This window comes from Phalacrocorax aristotelis, chromosome 21 (genome assembly GCF_949628215.1).
Source record: "Phalacrocorax aristotelis chromosome 21, bGulAri2.1, whole genome shotgun sequence".
NCBI classification, from domain to species: domain Eukaryota; kingdom Metazoa; phylum Chordata; class Aves; order Suliformes; family Phalacrocoracidae; genus Phalacrocorax; species Phalacrocorax aristotelis.
In genome coordinates this window covers 5,405,008-5,425,879 of record NC_134296.1, presented here as the reverse complement: position 1 = coordinate 5,425,879, position 20,872 = coordinate 5,405,008, and the positions used below count along the sequence as shown (strand labels likewise).

General features: G+C 51.3%; 1 protein-coding gene across 16 annotated transcripts in view; it reads right to left on the bottom strand.

The window, feature by feature from the left end:
* Nucleotides 1–2,157: 2,157 nt before the first annotated feature.
* The window catches only part of NFASC (neurofascin), an 80,119-nt gene continuing 61,404 nt past the window's right edge, over nt 2,158–20,872 (bottom strand). For all 16 annotated transcript variants that reach the window (XM_075115539.1, XM_075115545.1, XM_075115546.1 and 13 more), the window contains 3 exons: nt 14,179–14,310; nt 13,541–13,610; nt 2,158–7,497 (listed from right to left, as the gene is read on the bottom strand). In XM_075115539.1, the coding sequence (XP_074971640.1) occupies nt 7,266–7,497; nt 13,541–13,610; nt 14,179–14,310 (434 nt within the window). In that variant the 3' untranslated portion in view covers nt 2,158–7,265. The remainder of the gene's footprint in view (nt 7,498–13,540; nt 13,611–14,178; nt 14,311–20,872) is intronic.

The following is a 20,872-nucleotide window of genomic DNA, read 5'->3' as shown; positions in this document are numbered from 1 at the left end:
TTTCGCAGCCCTTGCCTGGCAGACGGACATCAGGCAGGGCATCGGTTGAAATCCCAGTCGCGCGCTCCGTTCCTGTGGAGGCTGGGCTCCCTTCCCCATGTTGGATGCCCTGCGTGGTGCTGCCAGCCCACCCACCCGTCGGGCAGCGGCGTCATGCCGGCCGGGCTCCTCGCCTCGAAGGGTGATGTGAGTGAGATGTGCCAGCCCTGAGCCTCCCGGTCTGTGCCGCCGCTCTCATAGAGTCATAGAATTGTTAAGGTTGGAAAAGACCTTTAGGATCATCAAGTCCAACTGTCAACCCAACACTACCATGACTCCTAAACCATGTCCTGAAGGGCCACATCTACACCTTTTTTTTAACCCCCCAGGGACGGTGACTCCCCCACCTCTCTGGGCAGCCTGTGCCGGGGCCTGACCGCTCTTGCAGGGAAAACATTTTCCCTCATCTCCAACCTAAACCTCCCCTGGCACAGCCTGAGGCCATTCCCTCTCATCCTGTCACTGGTGACTTGGGAGCAGAGACCAGCCCCCCCCTCACTCCAGCCCCTCTCAGGCAGCTGCAGAGAGCGAGAAGGGCTCCCCTCCACCCTCTCTTCTCCAGGCTAAACCCCCCCAGCTCCCTCAGCCGCCCCCCAGCACACTTGTGCTCCAGACCCTGCCCCAGCCCCGCTGCCCTTCTCTGGACACGCTCCAGCCCCTCCAGGCCCTGCTTGTCCCGAGGGGCCCAAACCTGAGCCCAGCATTTGAGGTGGGGCCTCCCCAGTGCCGAGCACAGGGGCCCCATCCCTGCCCGGCTCCTGCTGGCCACCCCAGTGCTGACACAAGCCCGGGGGCTGGTGGCCTCCTTGGCCACCTGGGCACTGCTGGCTCATGCCCAGCCGGCTGTCAGCCAGCACCCCCAGGGCCTTCTCCGCCGGGCACTTCCCAGCCCCTCTGCCCCAGGCCTGGGGCGTTGCCTGGGGCTGTCTCGTCCCACCCACCTGGGGTGCTTCTTCTGGGCTTGTCCTGGCGCTTTGAGCTGCTCCCATGTTTCAGCCTCTACCAGGTCTTAATCAACGCAGCATCTCCCGCTGTTTAATGCGGCCGAGCAGATCTGGCGGTGGGTGGGAGGTGTTGGAGCAGTAAAAATACTCGTGGGGGGAGCTGCCCTGCGTGTGCCAGGTCATCCCCGCAGCCTGCTCGGGTGTGAAGGAGTGGAGACCTGCTGCTCCCCAGACCCTTTCTGCAACCTCACGTGAACCTCTCGTGCTCTGTTGCAGCAGCAGAAATACAGGAGCCACCGTGCTGAGCTTGCACGGCCTTTGGGAACAGTCCCCTCTGCCCCGAGCCCGCAGAATGGCCGTGCTGAGACAAGCTGTGGGTGGAGGGCTGTGCTGGAGGGGTCTCTCCCGTCCCACCACCCCGGCTGCTGCTGTCACGTCTCTGCTGTGCCGTGCTGAGCCCCGCACCTGGCTGTTGGGGGATGCTTCTGAAAACAAAGCATCCGTGGTGTCTTATCGCTGCCAGTCTTGGCCCAGGGCTTGTGCTGCTTTGCCTCGATAAACCAAGAACTAACAAAATGATCCAACAAAAGAAGACACTGAGGTTTTTAAACCACTTGGTCATATTTTCTTCCGCAGAAGCACTGACCTGCTGGAAGGGTACGCTGCGTCTCCGCAGCGGCGTCCAGGCCGGGCGCTGCTTCCCCTTCGGATGGTTTCAGTCCATTTGAGCAGCCTGGGGAAGGGCTGGTGAGGGAGGGTGGTGCTGGGGCGGGCTGCGAAGCCGGGGGTCCTGCAGGCGGCGAAGGGCCCCCGTGTTTGGTGAGCGCTCGCCCGGTGCTGGCCGTGGGTGAGCAGCGCCCGCTTTTGCCTTTTGAAAGCAGGTGGAAATGAACTGCAGGCTTAGCATGAGTTTTGAACAATGTTTTATTATATGTCTAGTGTTCTCTATACAAAAAAATCCAGTCTCTTCTTTTTACAGTGATTCAAAAAAAATGATATCTGAGTATTTTGGCCTTCTTTCATCTCTCATGCAGTCAGTTTATAAGTCCTTATATTAAACGTTTTCTCTGTAGTCCATAAATCTTCTCGCTGTAAACTGTTAATTTTACAGCTTCAGCTATACATTTCTCATTGGAACAAGTGGGTTAACACAAAGGTGTTGGGCTTTTTTTGCTTTAAAAAAAAAAAAAAGGCAAATAAATACATAGAATACTTTAGAACAACCAGGAAGTTTTACAGAGAGGATGGATGGCGATATATTTACAAATTAAAGAAAACCAAAACAGTCCAATACTTTCTTTCGGATGTGAGCGGGAGGAACGAACACTTAAAACTGCACTGCAAAGGAAGGAGTCTGTTCCGTGGGTTTGACACGAGGTTTAGACTGCATTTGACAACCAAAGCCCGACGCCCACTTGTGAAGGACATGGAGAGACAGGCGCTGCCGGGCAAGGGGGAGCTACTGATGCGGTGGGTTATTTTGTTAGGACCAGGAAAGCATCATTATTCTCGTTAATAAAACAGGTCTTAGTGCAAGAGATAGAACGTGGTCTTTTTTTTGTTTGTTTGTTTTTATGAGGTTTGTTTATTGCTTAACTGAAATGGTTTGCTGCTAGTACACGATCAAGCCTGGTACGAGGGGCGTTACGCTGCAGGTTGAGCTCGCAGCTCTGCTGGGACCTGCGCCCCGAGGAGAGGCGTCGGGACTTGCCAGGACGGCCGGTGGCGTGGATGGAGCGGGCGCCGCGTGCCAGGTAGGGCTCGGCAGGGGCACGGCTCCGGTGATGGACGGTCCTGCTCCCCCGGTGTGATGGCGGCGGGAGCTGCGGCTCCTCATCGACAGCTTGGTCTCTCGGGTCAGACGTGACTGTGATACGTGGACTCGGGGTCTGTCATCTGTGAGCAGGCGGTGCTGACAGGGGTGTGTCGTGGGGATGCCGTGACCTGGTGTCCGGACAGGACAGACGGTTGGGGTTTCTGTGAGCAGGATTTCAGGGCTTGTACCCAAACTTGATTTTTCCCACTGCCTTTCTGCCTCTTACTGCAACATCACTTCAGGGAGAATAGGAGCAGCCTCAAGATCATGTAATCGCAGCAAGCGTCCCCTCATATCCCACGTTCGTGCTCCTGTGGTTCGTATCGGTTGTCGTACGTATGCGGGGCTCCAGATTGGAAAAGGCTGCGTGTCAGGGAGGGGCAGGCTGCGTCCCTGGGCTCGGATGCAGCTGGCAGAGGCTGAATCCGTCTCCAGAACATGGATGAGGTTTTGGCTTCGACTGTTTTAGAAACAAGTTTGCAAGTTGGAAGTTTGACCCAAACTGCTTTTTTTCCTCAGCTTCAGAGCGCACTTGATTTTGGGTCTGGCTCTTCTTTCTCTTTTTATTTATTTATTAAGCGTTGGCCCCTAATTTAAACCCTTTATGAAGATGTATCTTCTGCAAAAGAAAAGGTGAAAGTGCGCCCTGCTCCGGAGAGGCTGTGCAGATCCTGGAGAGGGGTGGTCGCCCCTGTGATGGAGACTGACCTGGTGGGAGGGGTCCTGCCCTTTGAACAGAGGGGGCCTGATGCAGGGCTCCCCTGAGCCTCTGCTGATCCTGGGGGCTACACTACAGGTAGTGGGAGCCGAGGCGAGTGGCCCGTCACCGCCAGAGAGGGACAGCTAGGGATGGAGAAGCAAAGCAGCTCCCGCGTGGTGGCACTGGGGCCAGGCAGAGACAACCACCAGCATGGCGCCCGCCCAAACAGGTGGGGATGGGTGGGCAAGACCCGTCAGCACCGCTGGTCCCTGTGCAGGGTCTCCATCCGTTGCTCCGCTTGCTCAGCAGGAGTGTGGCTGTGGTGCTGGCGTGGGTGCAGCCTGGCCCGGGCTGTTTTGGGGGGGTGAAGGAGTTTTGGGGTGGCGTGAGGTCACCCTGTGAGAGCTGCAGTGGTTTTGGTGGTCAGAGCAAGTGAGGGCTTTGCTCCCTGTGACGCAGTAACTGCACATGCAAACATCTACTGAATCTTTATTTAAGGGAGTAAAAAATGTTAAGCTCATAATGAGTTTTGAACTTGGTGAGAATTTTCTTTGGATTCCAAAAGTCATGGGGAAGTTTCAAAAAATGTTAAAATTTTGACTTTACCTTATAATATTTGAGTAATTTTTACACCAAGCCAATACAAGACGACTCCAAGTAACTCACACTGAGCCATTTGTCCACCAGGCCCTCTGCGGACATCTCCTTCCTTTTCTGATTACTTAAAGTAACGTGGTGGTAGGAGAAAATTGCTTTTGCGAGACTTCTTGGGGTTAGGACAGGACTATTTGGGCTGGGCCCTGCTCCTCCCTCCCTGCTTGCTGAGGCGTGCTGTGGGGCACACACCGCAAAGCTACAGTGTGAAACGATTCTCCGTTTCCAATCTCCCATCCCAAATGGATGCTAAGAGGTTTGCTCAGTAAAATGGTGGTTAATGATAGGACAGAAATACAGGCTTTAATATAAATGGCACATAATACAGACACATGACACAGACCGCCCTGCTTCCAATAATGCCTGACCAACTTTCTTGAGGTTTGGAGGTGTTGCGTGGTAGCCAAGGGTCTCGTGGTCCCCATTAGCGGTTGATCCACAAAGCAGTGAGGATCGGGTATGAATGAAGACGCCCAGCTCTGGCAGCAGAACCTTTGCCCCATCAGAGGCTGTAGTTTCTTTCTCTCCTCATTTCCACCAGCGCTTGGGCAAGAAGTTACGCAAACTCAACGTTGTAAGGGCAGCTGTAGGCTTGGGAAGTGGTTACCCCCGCGACCAAGGGCTGCGTTATATTTGGCCTGGTGTGTTTGCTTAAAAGCTGAATACAGCTGCTGCGTGTCCTGGCACCGGGCTGGGAGCCGCTCTCCTTAAACCGGATCAGTGGCGAGTGGCAGCAGTAGAAACGGGCTTGTTGCATGAATGCATTTACACTGATGGTAACAGAGCGAGGCGCGTGGCTCCTGCTCTGAGAGGATATGGATGGAGGACCCTGGCAGATGGGCTCCTGTGTGGTGGAGAGGGGACGTCCCTGCGCTGCCCTGGGGGAGCAGGAGCTCCTGAGCTCTAGGAGGGGGCTCTGCCTGTCAACGCCAGCCTAAACCCTCCTTGGCTCCTATGGTGCATGCAACTCCTTTGCTGTTTGGTTCGCATCCAGCTCGCTCCTGTTTCCTCTGCGTGCTCCAGCAGTAGGTGCTGCACGCCTGCTGCCCGGGCCCGGGCTCTTCCCCGAAGCGCAGGATAGTTGTGCCATTAGCAGCTTAAAGAATGTGGCAAAGTCCACCTCAGCAATCCGTATTAGTAGAAGTATTCTTGTTAGCAACATGTCTTCATAGCAAACCAGCTCGAAAGCTAAAAGAATAATTGCATTAATCCTATTGCATTTAATCCATTATGCAGAACAAAACCGTCATCCTTAGAAAAAGAAATGAAAGAAAAACCCATCCTAACGTCGTTCGCCGTCTGTGAAACTGTCTGAAGAAATCTGACCTCTTTCAGCGAAGGTACCTTTGGTTTCAAAAGTGCAGGAAGTGGGAGAATACACATGGCATTGGCCACTAAGTACTGTCTGTTATAAAACTCTACCTTCTACAATGATCCATGCTGTCTCAGCTGGGAGAGCTGCCCGGGCGTCCTACTCCTATTGGTCTGGCAGATCGAAGACCGTCGCGTTAGGGGCGCGTAAGCGGTGGGGGAAGAGTGTCAGTTTATTAAACTTCATTGGAAGTTCGAAGCTGTGTAAGGCATGTGAAGGAGCACTCCTATCCGAGACGCTTTTGTGTACTGTGTGTTAACGGGTTAACTTAAATCGCGTGTTGTCTTGATATGTAAAGAAGACAGCGGAGGGGGGTCCTGCGGTGCTCGCTCGCTTGTGGAAGGGTCTTGCTCAGGGTGATCGATGGAGGGGGGAAAGGCCACTGTCAGAAACGAGGAGAAGAGTTTAGTGGAAAACACTGTTGATCTGGCGCATCCCCAGTGCCTGGGAAGATGCGGACCTGCGCTCCCGCCACGTGCCTTCCTCCCTGTCTCCTGAGGGACGCGCATCCCTGGCCCGTACAAGCTGCTGATCGGGAGCTGTGGTGCAGGTCAACAGCAGGGGATCCTCCACCCGATCCTGGTGGGAGCTTCTCATCCTGACCGGGTGCCTTCGGTTTTTAAAAATAAGTGATTTCTGGTCCCCTCATCCTATGTTAGTACTGGTCCTGTTTCCACTCCCTCTTTGCTACATAAAATGTATGGAGTTGCCCTTAAAAGAAAGCAGGCATGGTCTGGGGGCAGTTTCCCCCCCAGATTCTTACAAAGCAAAGACTAAACCCAAATGATTTGCCTGCAGTTACCCAGGCAAGCAATGATATTATCCTGGGCTCAGAGGGTGAGCAGCACCTGACTGTCCTTCCACGAATCCCACGAGCTCTTCTGCAACCTCCTGTCCTCCGAGGATGCTCCGGAGCCCTGCAGTGGTGGTGGGTGGCCTCCCCGTGGGGTTTGCAGGGGGGATGGACTGTGGAGCCTCAGCACCAACGTGAGTTACGGTGCTCGGGGAAGCCGTAGGGACCTGCTCTTCCCTGCATAGGTGCTGCTTGATCTTGTGGGAAGGAGGTTGTGGCGCCGACTAGTCTGGGAGAGGCTATGGGCAAGATGCTGCCATGAGGATGGACATCTCGGTAAAAAGTGCCGTGGTGTCATTACCCAAAGATCCACCACTTTTCTTCTTTCGTGCATTTATGTTGCTCTTGCTGCTCTGCCCAGGCCCCGCTCACCCCTCTTCCCTTCCCCAAACTCCCTTTTTTTTTTCCCCTCCCCCTCTTATGTGGAACCTTCCTGTAAAGATTAAAAAGAAGAATTTTTAACTTCCTCCCAAAAGAACAAAAAGGGCCTCGGGGAGCCTGGGCGGCCGAGCCCATCGTGGCCCTGCCGGGCGGGCTCTGGGCGCTGGGGCCAGCCCCGAAGCTGGGGTGCAGCTCGAGCATCCCACTCCTCCTCCAGCCCCTCTGGCTCAGCCCACATTTCAGCTACAGCTACAACCCATCCGTGCCCCGGGAGTCCTCGCCATTCGCTTGTTTGCTAAGGATAAGATGGCATCGGCAGCCACCTGGTCTGCCTGTTTGCTTGGATTTTTTTCTCTTTTTTTTTTCTTTTTTTTTTTCTTTTTTTTTTTGTCATTGTTGGTTGGTTTCATTCGCGCGTTTCTGTTGGAGGTAGTGGCGGCGGGGCTGTTGTTTAACCCCCATCCACTACAAACACCTCAGGCTGTTTGTGGTTTCAGTGCATTGCGCTATGCCAACGAGTAGATAGCATTGACTGGGGAGGTGGCTTCCGAGCTCTCGTTGCCTTCGGTCTCCTCTTTGTCCTTCTTCACCGTGTACTGGCCGATAAAGGAGCCGTCTTCGTTAAACTGCCCTTCGCCCCCCTCTCCATAGTCCACCAAGCTATCGTCGCTCTCCTGCTGCTTTATCGTGCCGTCCAAGGAGGTCTGGCTGTTTGGCAGGGGTTTGTTGTCTTCATCGCTGGGTAGCAGAAGACAGACAGACAGACACAGTAAGGGTTGAGAATGGGGCTTACAACCTTCACCCAAGGTCTGGATATTCAAAAATAAATCCAGTGTGCCAATGTACTGACCAGAGACCACAAACGCGGGGTGCTCTGACGGCAGACAGCGTCTCACGACGTGTCTGACGCGTGCGCGAAGGTGGGGAGGCAGCCTCCGCGTTGGAGGCCCACAGCTGCCGGCGCAGTTGGTGCTGTGGTTGGTATTTCTGCAAGCCCAACCTTCGTGCTTTTTCTTTTTGGAAAGCAATTTTGGTTTTAACCTATGTTACGTACGATGCTTAGATCAGTCCAACTGGATGTACGTTATAAATATCCTTTCCTTGTCATTGCTTATATTCTTTCTTTCTCTTTAGCATTTTAGCCAACCTTGGGGTAACCTGGTTTAGTGAGGTTTGTTTCCAGATTTCCTTGCAAAAACCACACTTGGCTGTTTAGATAGCTACATGCAATGGGGAGCACTCAAAGCGTTGTGAGGGGGCATGTATAGGATGCCAAGTTCTGTGCAGCTTCCAAACTCATGGGAATTTACCTTTCCAAGCTTATTTCTGAGCATCTAAGCTTGTTTGCTCAATTCTTTATCCTTTTATCTTTTTCACTAGAAAGATTAAGCCAGGTCACTGAAAAATAAATAGTCTGACACACAGGAGAAAAGCCCAACCCTTTACAGAAACCCTTTTAACAAAAAAACAGGGAAAAGCTGTTTTCTCTCTGGAGGCGAGGGCTGGTATATCATAAATACAGGTAACGTTGCATGGAGGATGATTGGAGTGGAATCCACATGGAGTGGATTGTTCTATATAAAAATTAATTTTCATATCGACTAGACCTTAGTTCGCATTTGATCTTATGTCCAGCATGCAAAGTCTGTAATATCCCTACAGGTATCACATATGTACCTCAAACATTTGTCCTCCCACCTCCATTCCTGTCTCGTTATTGCTGTTTTAGCTTGGGACTCGCCAGACTCACTCCCCAGCATGACGCTCTACTCTCTTCCTTTATTTTTCTTAACATCTCTACAAGAAGTGGGCTTTGATTGCAGCCCTTGATAGCTGGTGTCCACGTGAAGGTGTTTGCCTCCCATGAAGGCATGAGAAACGCTTTCCTCGGGCTGGGCAGCAAAGTGCTCTTCAGCTGGGGAAGGCATTAAATCTCTCTCATGCCATTTAATTAATGGCATCAGCTCTCTACAGTGGGAGAGAAATTTGGTACCCCGCTGTACCACACGCAGCTTTCTAGCGTACTTCCTTATATCAGCACTTTGCGAATTAAGCGATAATACAAAACCAATATTTGAGGCCTTGTGTTAACTTGGCATCGCAGTGAAAAATAACTTGTTAGCTTTGAAAGCAGCTTCTTTCTTGGGGGAGGAGGAAGAGAATTCGGTCTGCAAGCAGGACTGCCAGTTAGAAAGCCCAATAAATGCCCAGGTAGAGAGTGGCAAAACCCAGATCCCTTTATTTGCAGTAACCTTTCCCAAGGTTTGGGGTTCAGTTAAAGCTGAGTCTACAGCCAGATTTTCCCTAATGGGGGGGTTGCAGCACCAAACACCCTGGCAATGCATTTCCTGAAGCTGCCCCCTGGTTTTACCTCTCTCTGGTACGATTTATCCTGTTAGTGCATTAGGAGGGCGAAGCAGATATTCATCAGCATCTTGATGCAATATAACCCTGTTAAAATGGATTTCTATGGGGATTGCTGATGTGTGCATTAGAGAACCAGAGCACCCAGATGAAAACCATTTGAGAAACGTTGTCCTGAGTTGCATAAATCATTGAGAAGAGGGGGGAGGCTTGAGCCGGAGGGAGGATTTTCAGGACTGAGACAAAGAGTGTTTAGGATCTAGCGTTTTTTAGCTCGTGTCCCTTGCCACCATCCCCTGGGTGTCTGGCATCAGGGCGCTGAATGCATGGAGGGCATCGTCCCCAGGTCCAACCCCAGGTGTCCCTGCACCAGGAGGGATCCGCTGCTCGACCGTGGGGCTGGGGGGGACCTGGCTGGCGCTCAGGGGTGCCCCCAGCCCACAGAGCATTTCCAAGCAAGATGCACATCGCTGGGCATGGGGGTACCCCCGATGCCAGCAGGAGTTAGAGGGATCTTGTTTAATGTGTTAGGTGGAGGCAGGTACATGGAAATAGGGAGGGGAAGGTATAGTTTCAGCTATAAAGAAATAAATAGCTAGAAGGAAGGAAAATAAAAAAAAGCTAAATGTGCCGGACTTCTGGCAGCACGTGGTCCTACCTTTCAAGAGACCTTCATGGTCCATGTGGATAGACCAGGTGAAAAGGAGAAGAAAGAATGGGAATAAAACAGAGAGAAGCAGAAAGAGCCTGATCAGAGAGAGATATGATGAGGTCTGCATTTACAGGGGCAGTGCTACAAACCAAAACGAACCATCTGCATTCCTCATGGAGCTAATTGCCTCGTTATACCAAATGGAGCCAGTATAATTGTTCAGAGCTGGATGAGCCTCGTTGGCTTCCCCGAGAAAGCTAATACCTAGCAGCAGTGGATGGCGCAGGTGGGAAGCGGGCTGTCTGCTGTCAGGCTGCTCAAAAAGGGCTTGGGGTTGAAGTCCGTTAGTGAGTGGCTGTAGGGAACGGCGGTCACTGCTGGGGACCGACGTGCACCAGGACGAGGGCCAAGGGAACGGGTCACTTGGTTTCCCCTCCAGCCTTCTGCTGGCTTTCCATGATATAGTCATGCACTAGTGCCGTGTTATCTGTTGACAAGCCTACACCTCCCCAGGCGGCTCTGCCAGACCTCTCCTTCCCTCGCTAGGCTCAGAGGACGGCTCTGGGTCCTCCTGTCTTGCTGTCTGCTGAGACGGTCCATCAGGGGCAAGCTGGCACTGCCTGCAGTGTGTAACCCGTGCCACAGGACGCTCTGCTGAATGTGAACTGAAACCCAGATGCTAAAACCGCTCAACTCCCCCTTCCCAGCAGCTAGGGTTTCCAGCCGCCTCCCCCACGTGCAGCTTAAACATTTGGTATAATGAGGCACAGTCACTGGCACAGAACATTGTCCAAGGATAATGGTCTCCTGCTTTGAAAATAAGCTTCTCAGCTTAGCCTCTGCTCAGGAAAACCATTATTCTGTTAGTGGAACAGAAAGATGTGACAGTATCTCTTAATTATAGGCTGCAGAGATTTGAAAGTTGCATGCACAGGGCATTAAGGACGTGAGATATGATGAGAGCATATCAGACATGCTATGTGGAGGTGGGGAGGGAAACCAATGAAGAATTCACGTCAACTCAATTCCTGTCCTTGCTTGAAATACTAATTGCTACCCTCCTTGAGCCTAACATCGCAATCGTTTTGTATCTTAATCAGCCAACAGCGTTTCATATCAATCCTTCGGGTTCACCTTCCTTTCTGCCTCCTTGAGGGAAGCCTCCTGTTCTCCCGGGAAACCTGTTGTTCCTGAGAAGGAGGGGGCAAAGTTTATCAGTTGTTGGGGTCTTTTTTTTGTTGCTTTTCTTGTTTGATTGGGGTTTTTTTTCCCCATCTAGTCCGTGGAACGGTGTGATTGAAAATGCAGGAGCATCTTGGAGCTTGGTTGTTGCCCTTCTGCAAACTTTTGGGAATGGGGCTGTCAATAAAAGCTTGAGCTTCAGCTAAGCAGAAGCTGCTGTGTAGTAGGGTGAAGGATGTACTCTATTCCTTCCCATTGGCTGGAAGGCAGTGCCCCTTGGATGGTGCTTGGGCAGTAAACGGAGCATTGCCGACTGTCACAACGCTGCCGGCCACGCCAGGAGCTTGGCTTTCCTTCTGCGCAAGGCAAACGGTCCCTGGCAATGCAATGGCCTTAGGAGCGGTGAGGGTGAGGAGGTCTTGACTGCAACCACCTCAGCGGACTCTTGAGAAGCAGGTCTCTGAAATCAGTGCGTACTGCCAGAAGCTCAGCTGTGGAGACCTTGCCTGAGATCCAGGTGATGGAGCTGAGCCTGTAGGGTGGCGGGTGAGTAGCTCCTGGGTGATGAGGGTGCCCAGAGAGGTGGGGGAGTCACCGTCCCTGGAGGTCTTAAAAAAACCGGGTAGCTGTGGCACTTCAGGGCATGATTTAGGAGACATGGGGGTGTTGGGTTGATGGTTGGACTTGATGATCCTAGAGGGGTTTGCCAACCTTAACGTTTCTATGATTCTATGAGAAGTTTCAGGCTTGCGACGTGGTATTTACACCATCCCACAAATCTGGGAGCCGCGAGGGTCCTTATCATGACTCAGAGCATTAAGGGGACTTGTTTTGGCTGAAGTACGGACACTAGCTGTGTAGTATGCAGTTACGCTTATGGCTCGTGTCTGTACAAGGAGCACCACCTGCACTTGTAAAATCATGCCCGGGAAGCGCTGCTTTTGATCCGGGGCAAAGCCTGCGATAGGACGAGGCTGAGCTAATTTCTTCGCTGCTGTTCGCTGTGTCCCAGCCAGGAATCTGAAGGGAACGTCCCCAGACTGCGATTTGAACACGGACTGAACGTAACTGCCCTGGTGTGCCTTGTGACCACTAGAAGTGATAACCGAATCTCGCAGGGAGGCGAGGAAGGTGTTGCCCCCGGGTGTTGTTTAGGGCAGTAAGGAATGGCGACCTTCTCCTACAACCCGCTGCTTATTCTGGCTCCCGCTGGCTTGTATTTGTATCCTGTATTGTGCTGTCGGAAGACTGGGGAGCTTTGGGCTTTACGACATCCTTTGGAGAAAAAAGAGTCGCTACTGAAGTAGAGTTACCATGCTACTAACAATACAAATGTGATCGTGTTGAGGGCTGTGGTCGTTCCACTTCCATTTATTTACTGTGTGCAGGCAGATATATTCATTCTGCTTCCTCTAACGTTTTTGCTGGAACCTGTGTGTCTTGTTACATCCTTTACTGAATCGTAAATAAATTCTTCCTATCTTTGCTGCCTCAGTTTGTAATGCTAGCGGTATCGGTAATGACTCAGGGTTTAATTAACCCCTGTTTTAAAGTCAGGAGAAAAATTCCAGCTAGCCTAATTGGGCTTTGGATCCAGCTCAGGTGGAAAGGTTCATTTTAATTCTTTAAAAAAAAGAATCAAAGCCTACTGTAGGTGCTCAAAGGGCAAGCCGGGTGTGCTGTAATACATCCCCATCCTCTGTCAAGTGTAGGCAATCTGATGAGACCTGACATTTTTACCTGCTCCTGCTCCTCGGGGGCAAGCACGAACAGCAGCAGAGCTGCGAACGCTGCGTTGCACGTGAGCAGGCTTGGGAGAGCGCTTGCCCCTTTCTCAAGTATCCTGGGATTTTTCCTGGAGTAAAAATGGGTGCTGCTGCTCTTCAAGGGATGCCATTTTGCATGAAAGCAGCTGAGCAGAGGTGGGGGGAAATCAGAGCGGTTTTAGCAGAGCTGCTGCTAGGCTGTGCTGCAGCCCTCAAAGGGTGTTTCTGTAGGGTTTGCCTGGGGACCTTACAGAAAAACCTGGGTTGGAATGCAGGCAGACCCCCAAATCGGTACTCTTGCATGCTCTCAGGGCTGATCCAAACGTAACTTTGGGCATTTCTCCTCTGGATACTCTTATGGGTAGCAGAGAGGCTGAGCTACAGGGCGATATACCTGAAATATCCTCAGGCTGCTTCAGAGGTTAATTTTAACTCTTTTTTTTCTATATGTTGGGAGTGTCATCAAGGTTGCTCTGCACCTGGCGAGAGCTGTGTCACAGGTAGCTGATGCCAGAGTCCCAGCTCTCTGCCTGGACTGATCCTCCAAGGCTGAGCCGGGGAAAGGAGGGGGCCTTAGCAGCATCCTCGCAGCCTGGTTACTCTTCCAGGACCTTAGGCAGGAAATGTTTCCTTTGGTAGAGGACTTGCGGAGGGAAGGAGGCAGGAGGAGGAAGGTAGGAGAAATAATTTAAGAGGCTGTGTGGCACCGCGGTGCTGCGGTTACATGGAGGGGTAGCGCGGTGAGGTCTGTGATGGCTGGGAGCGGGGCTGATGGGGAGATGTGGTCGCGTGGGTACACATGCCAATGGAAGCATACCTGTAGTCGAACGACCCGTCTTCCACGTTCTTGTCTTCGGGATTTAGATGCTCATCTTTATTGTCTCGTACTGTAAACAAGCACATCCCCAACACTCACGTTAAAAAGCAGTAGGGAAGGTAAAGTAACAGTGGCTGGCGTTGCGGCTCTTTGTGAAATCCCTGCGGGGTGAAGTACAGCTTTTCATTGACTTGGTAAAAAACCCGCACCAGGGAGGGCTTGCAAAGGGTGCTGCTGTGGTGGCACCAGGGCACGGGTGCTCCAGATAGCGGGAGAGGGTGTATTAATTGGTGAATTTGCTTAAGCCTTATCTTTGCTTTGCAAAAATTTAATGAGGTCTTTGCCTGAAAAGATGCCTTTCTAGATAAGGACAAGCAAACTTGCAGAGTAGAGCTTGGGTCGTGCCTAGCAGGAGTGTCCAGCTCCGCAGCCTAAAGCCTGCACAGCGCAGAGCCCTCTCCCGACCTTTAATTAACTGAAACGCTTCCCACTAATAATAGCGTTCCCACTCCAGAGAAAGAAAAGCCCTTGTAATCACAAGCATCTATCTGAGAGCAATACAATTTGATTGATTAGCGCCCAGAAGCCTGGAGGTGTTTAAACCATGAGCACAAACGATTGCTATGCAATGCTCTTACCTGGATATTTCCCGCCTCTGCTCCTCTTAATGAAGCAGACGATCAGCAGAATAAGGACCAGGAGAGCTATGGCGCACATCAGCCCGATGAACCAGCCCTGCGTTGCGATGTCCACGTGATTCTTGGTGTAAGCTGGGAGGAAAACGGAAAGGGAAAAAAAGCTGTGAGGGCCAGACCAGAAGCACAGAGGGAAATAGATGAATGTCAGACACAGTCCACCGGTTTAGAAGTTATCTCTAGCGCTGCATTTGTGTGTCGGTGTGGGTATTGACCAGGTTATCTGAGGCTGTAGCACAGGGATTTGTGGCTTCTGTTTTTTTTTCCTTTTGTGGTGGTAGGTCACCCCAACGTTTTAGCAGGAGCTACAAACAGCGAAGGGTCACAACATAAAGTAAAACCTAGCACGGACCAGCGAGAAAAGTGCATTGCAAATAATGGCAAAAGAAGCTGGGTAACAGATTTGATCTTTCATTTACTGTGCCTGAGAACTGCCCTGGAAGCAAGAAGGTCTGAGAGGAACGTGCCCAGGTGGATCCTGTCCCTGGTGTCCAGCGAGGCTGAGCAGCACCACTGGATCCAGAGGGTTGCTGAGCCCTGAAGGGCTCATCGGCAGCCTCAAGCTGGGAGAAACCTGAATCCTATGGGACCGCCTTGCCCAAGCTGTCTTCAAGGAACGACAGCTGGGTCCCCGATAGTTGAGAGGTGGTCTGATAGGACTGGAAAGTCTTTTCTTCTGGGGCAAACTTTTATACTACTGCTTCCAGCACCCTCACAAGGCTATTGAATATTAACATGATTGATACCAAGCAAGGAGGTGTCTTGTTCGCCAAGCAACACTGCGGCTCCTATCTGCTGTGTCCTCCCTCACATACTCTGACTTCTTGTTTGCAGCTCCCATACACAGTCAGACAGACAAATCTGTATCCTATAAATAGCAACAAGCTGCCATTTTCTGGCTCTCATTGACATGCACTTCGTATTCAGCAAGACAGAGGAGAGGAGAAAATAACCTTCAGCGCAGCAGGGGGGCTAAATTTAACCAGACTGCAGTGCAAACAGAGATCCTAGCAGGATTCCTAGCAGGAACGTGGGAGATCTGAGCTGGATGGGATTGAGTTGGGATTTAGCAGGGATTTGCCTGAAATGGGCCGGAGAGTGCAGCGAGCATCCTTATGATGCCCATGGGACAAAACCCAAGATGGTGCTTACAAAGAAAGCATAAAAGGTAGCCCCCTGTTAACGTACGCTGAAAGAAGGGCTCACGTAGAAGAGGCAACAACTTTAAAAATGGGTTGAATCTGCAAACTTTCCTAACCCCCACCGTTTTAGGGCTGTAAGCATGTACTTGTTCCATCAAAATTGAATCCAAGAGAAGACGTGCTTTCCTTAGGATTAAATCTAAGCCATGTTGTCAGTAGATAAGTGCAGCCAAACTGTGACAGGGAAATTCACAGATAAAAGAGGAGAATTACAAGAAAGAGTACCATTTGCTAAAGAAATTATGTCGGCCCCTGAACACTCTGTGAGCAGCACCGAGCTCCTGGGGAAGCTGGGTGGAAGTGGCTGCCTAATGGTGCCTTGGCTCCCTTTTGCTGCTTTTCCCTCTAATGATGCCACATTTAATATTTACCTTTAGTATAACCTGAGCTACATAGTCCTTGAAGATGCACTTTTTATAATGGAGAGAATGAGATTATAACAGAGTGTAGCTGAGAACTGGATTCAATTAGCTGAGTGCTTGGGGAGGAAAGGGGAAGGAAGCTTTACTGGAGAGCTTTGAAATGGAAAAAGATTGTATTAGCGGTCCTGATGGGATTGGATTTCTACAGAAACCAACGCTAAGGGAGAAATAAGGGGGTCTTCAAAATACGAAATGCCAAAGCAGCCCGAGAGGTGGGTTTCATGCCGCCCATGTGGATTGGGGCTGAGTTTTACAGGAAGGCGGATTTTAAGTACCGAGTCACCAGGGGATCTTGCGGTAGGATTGTGGCACTGCCTATCGCCGAGGTAGAAGTATAATTGCCATCCTTCCCAAAAAAGCAACACATGATGACAAAATTATAGCCACAGCAATCTTGTATTTAGAGTAAACGAGTGACTGTCATTGCAGCGTTCAGAAAGAGAAGATTAAGTACATGGCTGTCAGAGAGGATGTTTTGATTTGCTTTAATGTAAGGCCAATGTGAGGGGAAATAGTGGAAAGCAGCTGTGTAATTGAACAGGTATTGATCTGAAATGCAACTGCAGTGACTTTTTTTTTAGAATTAATTAGAATTTTGTGGCAGAAAACGTGTTACCTAACAGTCATGGTCTATATGCCAATAGCAAAGCTGACTGTGTCCCGCCAACAGAAGATGGGCAAAAGTTTTGTCTGTCTTTGTAAACCAGACTGTTGGGTGTGTAACCCTCGCTAGCTCCAGCCTTGCGTGGTCCTCTTCCCAGTGTTTGTACAGGCTGGGGGGTGTGTGTGTATATATATATTTAATTTAGAAGGCCTCTTAAGCTATTTTTCTAGTTTTGAAGTGTCCTTTACTACTGGAAGGAACTCTGTTGGGTTATTGAGCTGTCAGTTCCTCAGAAGCGAAGTCGGAGGGCAGCGTCCTGCAGCCACGGTGCAGGTGGACTATTTCTTATTTATCTACGCTCAAACTGAAGAAACTCTTAGAACAGCTATTTGCAAAACACTAAGAAACAAAACCCACAAAAAAAAAAAACCCCAAACAGTGCTTTTTTGCCAAAAGCATTCCTGATGGCATATGACTGTCAGCGGGGGCCGAACGCTCGTGTCAGCAGTATCCAGCCAGCGGAGAAATGGATCTGCAGCATTTATGCATGCAGGGACGGCGATAGCTCTGTGCAGCCCGCAGTGATGGGGCTCAGGTCACCAGTCAGCCTCTATCACAGGGACAAAGGTGGCCCCATCCTTTAGTCTCAACGGTAATATCGGTAGGAACCCCTCAATTACAGAAAATAGATACGCTGAGACTGCCAACATCAATCAGCCAAGGATATTGCTTTTTTTTTCCCCCGTCTGTCTAATGATTCCCAGCCCTTTGGTGTCTGTTGTGCAGGGGGCTGCCCCCCTCCCCCCTGCCAGATCCCAAGGTGGGTGAAAAGCAGGCGAGAAAAGAAGAGAGACGGGTCCGGATTGGGAAATAGTTATCCAGAAACACACATTGCATGGGATGGGTGGGGGCTGTCAAGGTGGCGGTGATTTCTGAGTCGGGGGAGGGTCTGGAAGCAGAAACAAAATTGGGGATGCGACATTGCAGCTGGAGCTGTTCTGGAGTTGAAAAATTGGCTTTTTTTAATTGTCTGGGGTCCTCTGCAATGTAGGAACAGGCTGGGAGCCCAGGGACTAGAAACCTGCAGACAGTTTGCGTGTCTGTGAGCCGGGTCCTGCCAAAGCAAAGCTGTGAAAACTCCTGAGGCAAGGCAGCCGTGCCGTGCGGCGTGTACAGCAGCGGAGCGATGGGGAAAAAACCCCGGTGAAAAGAGATCCTTTTTGAAAACACGCCTCTCTGCAAAGCCGTGCGGGTTCCAGGGGCTGCTGTGCTGTGGATTTGACCACATCGCAGGGTGATGGAGCAGTTTGAGGAGGCACCTCGGACCTCAGCGCCAGGGCAGAGGCAGGACAGAGCCAAGGTCAGCGCTCGCTGGTTATTTCTCAGTGTTGGGCAGCATTAGATATGCAGAAAAACCAGCAGTTGCCATCTGTCCCTGTGTCATCTTAGCACATCAGAGAATTACTCGGCGGTGTTACAGCTTGCCCGACTTCTGGACACCAAATAAGATGTGCATAGGGGGTGCTGGGAGAGCTGCTGCTCCCCACCTCCCCCTGCAGCACTCTTCTGCTGTGAATTAGCGTTTTCCTTTTGCACTTCTTGGCAAAGAGACTGTTAAGTGCTTGAGCTTTCCATTACGCGGCTGGATCTGAGCAAAATAATTCTAGCTCTTTGAAAATCACAGCCTCCACCTGCTACATCTGTCAGTGTGGGCCGCTCCAGTGTTGCTCGCTCCTTGGTTTTTCAGCTCAGTGTTTAGACCCGCGCTTTGACAGGCATGCACAGGTTCCTACGGCAAAACCCCCGGGTGAATACAGAGGAAGTTACGGCTGTTTTGATGTACTGAAACTCATCGAGTGTGAACGGAGAAGTTTTTATAAATGCATAAAGCCCGATTCAATGCCTGTGGAAGTCAATAAGGGTATTTCTCTGGCATTCGGTGGGCAGCGTAGGAAGCCAATAATTAGAAAGCTGTAAAAATCACTCAGGTGCTAAACCTGGAAAATTGCTTGTGCGATTAAATGCGAAGCTGCCAGAGGAAACGTACCTGGAGGATGAAAAGCCCTATGTGCGCGCCACACGTGAGTGGGACTGAGGTCTCCCGCAAACACCACGTTCCACCTCCTCCCAGTCCTGCCCCTCAGCAGTGTCTCTCTCCGCCTGCCCCTCTGCTCCCGTAACGGCGCCGTAACCCGGAGCCGACACGTGCACGCTCTCCGGGACCAAAGCAACCGCCACGAGCCGCGACACGCATGTGAAAGTGCAGACAGACAGTGGCAGGGCTTCAAGCAGAGCCGCATGACATCATGAGCGTGTTCTCTACCCTCTTAAGACCCTTTCCTTCCAAGGGATCCCCATCCCCCTCCTGGGGCTCTCCTTCTCTGCGCAATGTAGAGCAACCTCCTGGCGATGCTGGGGGTGGCTCTTTAACAAGGGCAGAGATTGGGGGGGAGCTGCCGGGGGGCGGATGAGGGTCGTTCCATGCAGTCGTGGTCAAACCACCTCCCGCCACCACGCGAATGACGTCGGCGGTGATGGATGTGACATGCCTCGGAAACGCGCCCCGCGGCGGGGCTGAAGCCCGTCCTCACCTGAGCTGGTGGTAAAGGTTATGTACGAGTGTTCGCTGGGGCTAGACCATATGGGGAACACCCACAGCTTGTACATCATTCCCGGCGTCAGATTCGCTAGCTGCACAGAGGAAGGGGTCTGAGCTTTAACAGGGATAGATTTCTCTGTCTTGTTACCTGAGAAACAGAAACCGCACATCAAACCCAGCCGCGGGAGGCTTGGAGAGATTACCGTGTTGACACTGCAGGCAATGAGCTATGCTACCCCTCGCCGCTGAGCAGAAGTAATACAGCTCGATGGTCAAGGAGCTATTAACGGCTTTGTGGTTATTACTCACTGAGAACAGGAGAAAATCAGCGATGCAGGAATATGGTGTGGGGTTTGCTTGCGTCCCTGCTTGCCGTACTGGAAAAAATACTGGTAGCTATTCAGATCTGCCCCTACTTTTAAGACCCGATAGGTCCTTTATCTGCCCAGCCTCAGGTCTGGATATTTGGGTATTTACTGCAAAAGGTCTGGAATTTTACCTGGTCCCGCTCAGCTGGGTGAAGGCGCTACAGGACTCAGTAAAGGAGCCAGTTCTTGTGCTTTTGGGAGCGTTATCTGTGCACCGGTTTTGCTGGCAGGTTGAGGAGGCTCTGAGCGAGCTGGATATTGCATTACATATGCTGCAAGGCTGCTCGCCTCGGCTGGCAGCTTGCTGCTTTTGGGGGTGAGAGGAGTCTCGCCCTTCAGCTCAAGGAGAGATGCTTGTGGGCCAGTTGCTCCCAGGCTCTGTCCAAGGATGACCTGTGTTCTTTGCACTGTGCCAGGAATTATTTGCTGATGAGCTTAATGCTGAGCATTAAACCACTGAATTCTAAGAAAGCCTGCAGTGGGGCTTTGATTTGTGGCTCTGGATGTGTATGCCTCCCGGTTCAGCAGTGCTGTGGGGAAGGAGAAATGTGGCTTTGAGGCCAAAAAGCATGCTGCTTGCTTCAAACCCACCAAGAAAGGGAGGTGAGCCATGGCTGTTTGGGAAGGGCTGAAATCTCCGAGATTTCCTCGCTCTCGGCCAGGCCCTGATGAGGGTGTCCCAAGGCCTCGCTGCTGCTGCAGCCCATGGCGAGCACAGACTCAGCACGTGGGCTCTGGGAGGGTATTGCCTGTGCTTTGTGCTTCCCGGTGATGGGCAAAAACCAGGGCTGGCGGCGGGGGGTTTGGGAGCTGGGATACGTGGCATTTAGGGCTTGGAGAGCTGAAGTGTATCCTGAATTATGGAAACCAGTTCAGAAGGGGAAGGGCTGAGCAGAGCCCAGCTTGTGCTGCCTAACGAAGCCCTGCAGGCTGCGGAGCGAGACCAGGCACTGGCTGCGCATTAGAAATTGTTTCAAGGAGAAAGCAAGGTCATCTCTTAAATGACCAAAAGTGGTTTGCTGTTAATGATTACACCTAGTTGGTTTATTTTGAATGCCAATATAAGACCAGCATATCAGATGATGCGTGGGCTGAAGTGGCTGGGAAATAAAGTCAGAGATAAGCAGTAGTTGTCACTGCCTATCTAAAAAACAAAAGCAAAAACCCAACCCAACCAACCAACAACATGTAAACATCTTTTCTAAACAGGTATTTAAAACCAGGGATTCTGGCTTTGAGTTTCCAGACTAAGTACGTAGCCTTATAATTTTAAGAGACAACGATATCCGATACGGCAGGAGGTTTGGGGTCATAGATGATTCTGCCAACTCCGGGTTCAAGAAGCCCCTCTTCAAAGGCTTTAAACTGCTCTCCAATTTACATAGGTTTCAGTCACTTTCCCTTAAAGTTTTTGGCCTCCTTCATACATGTATGTATATATT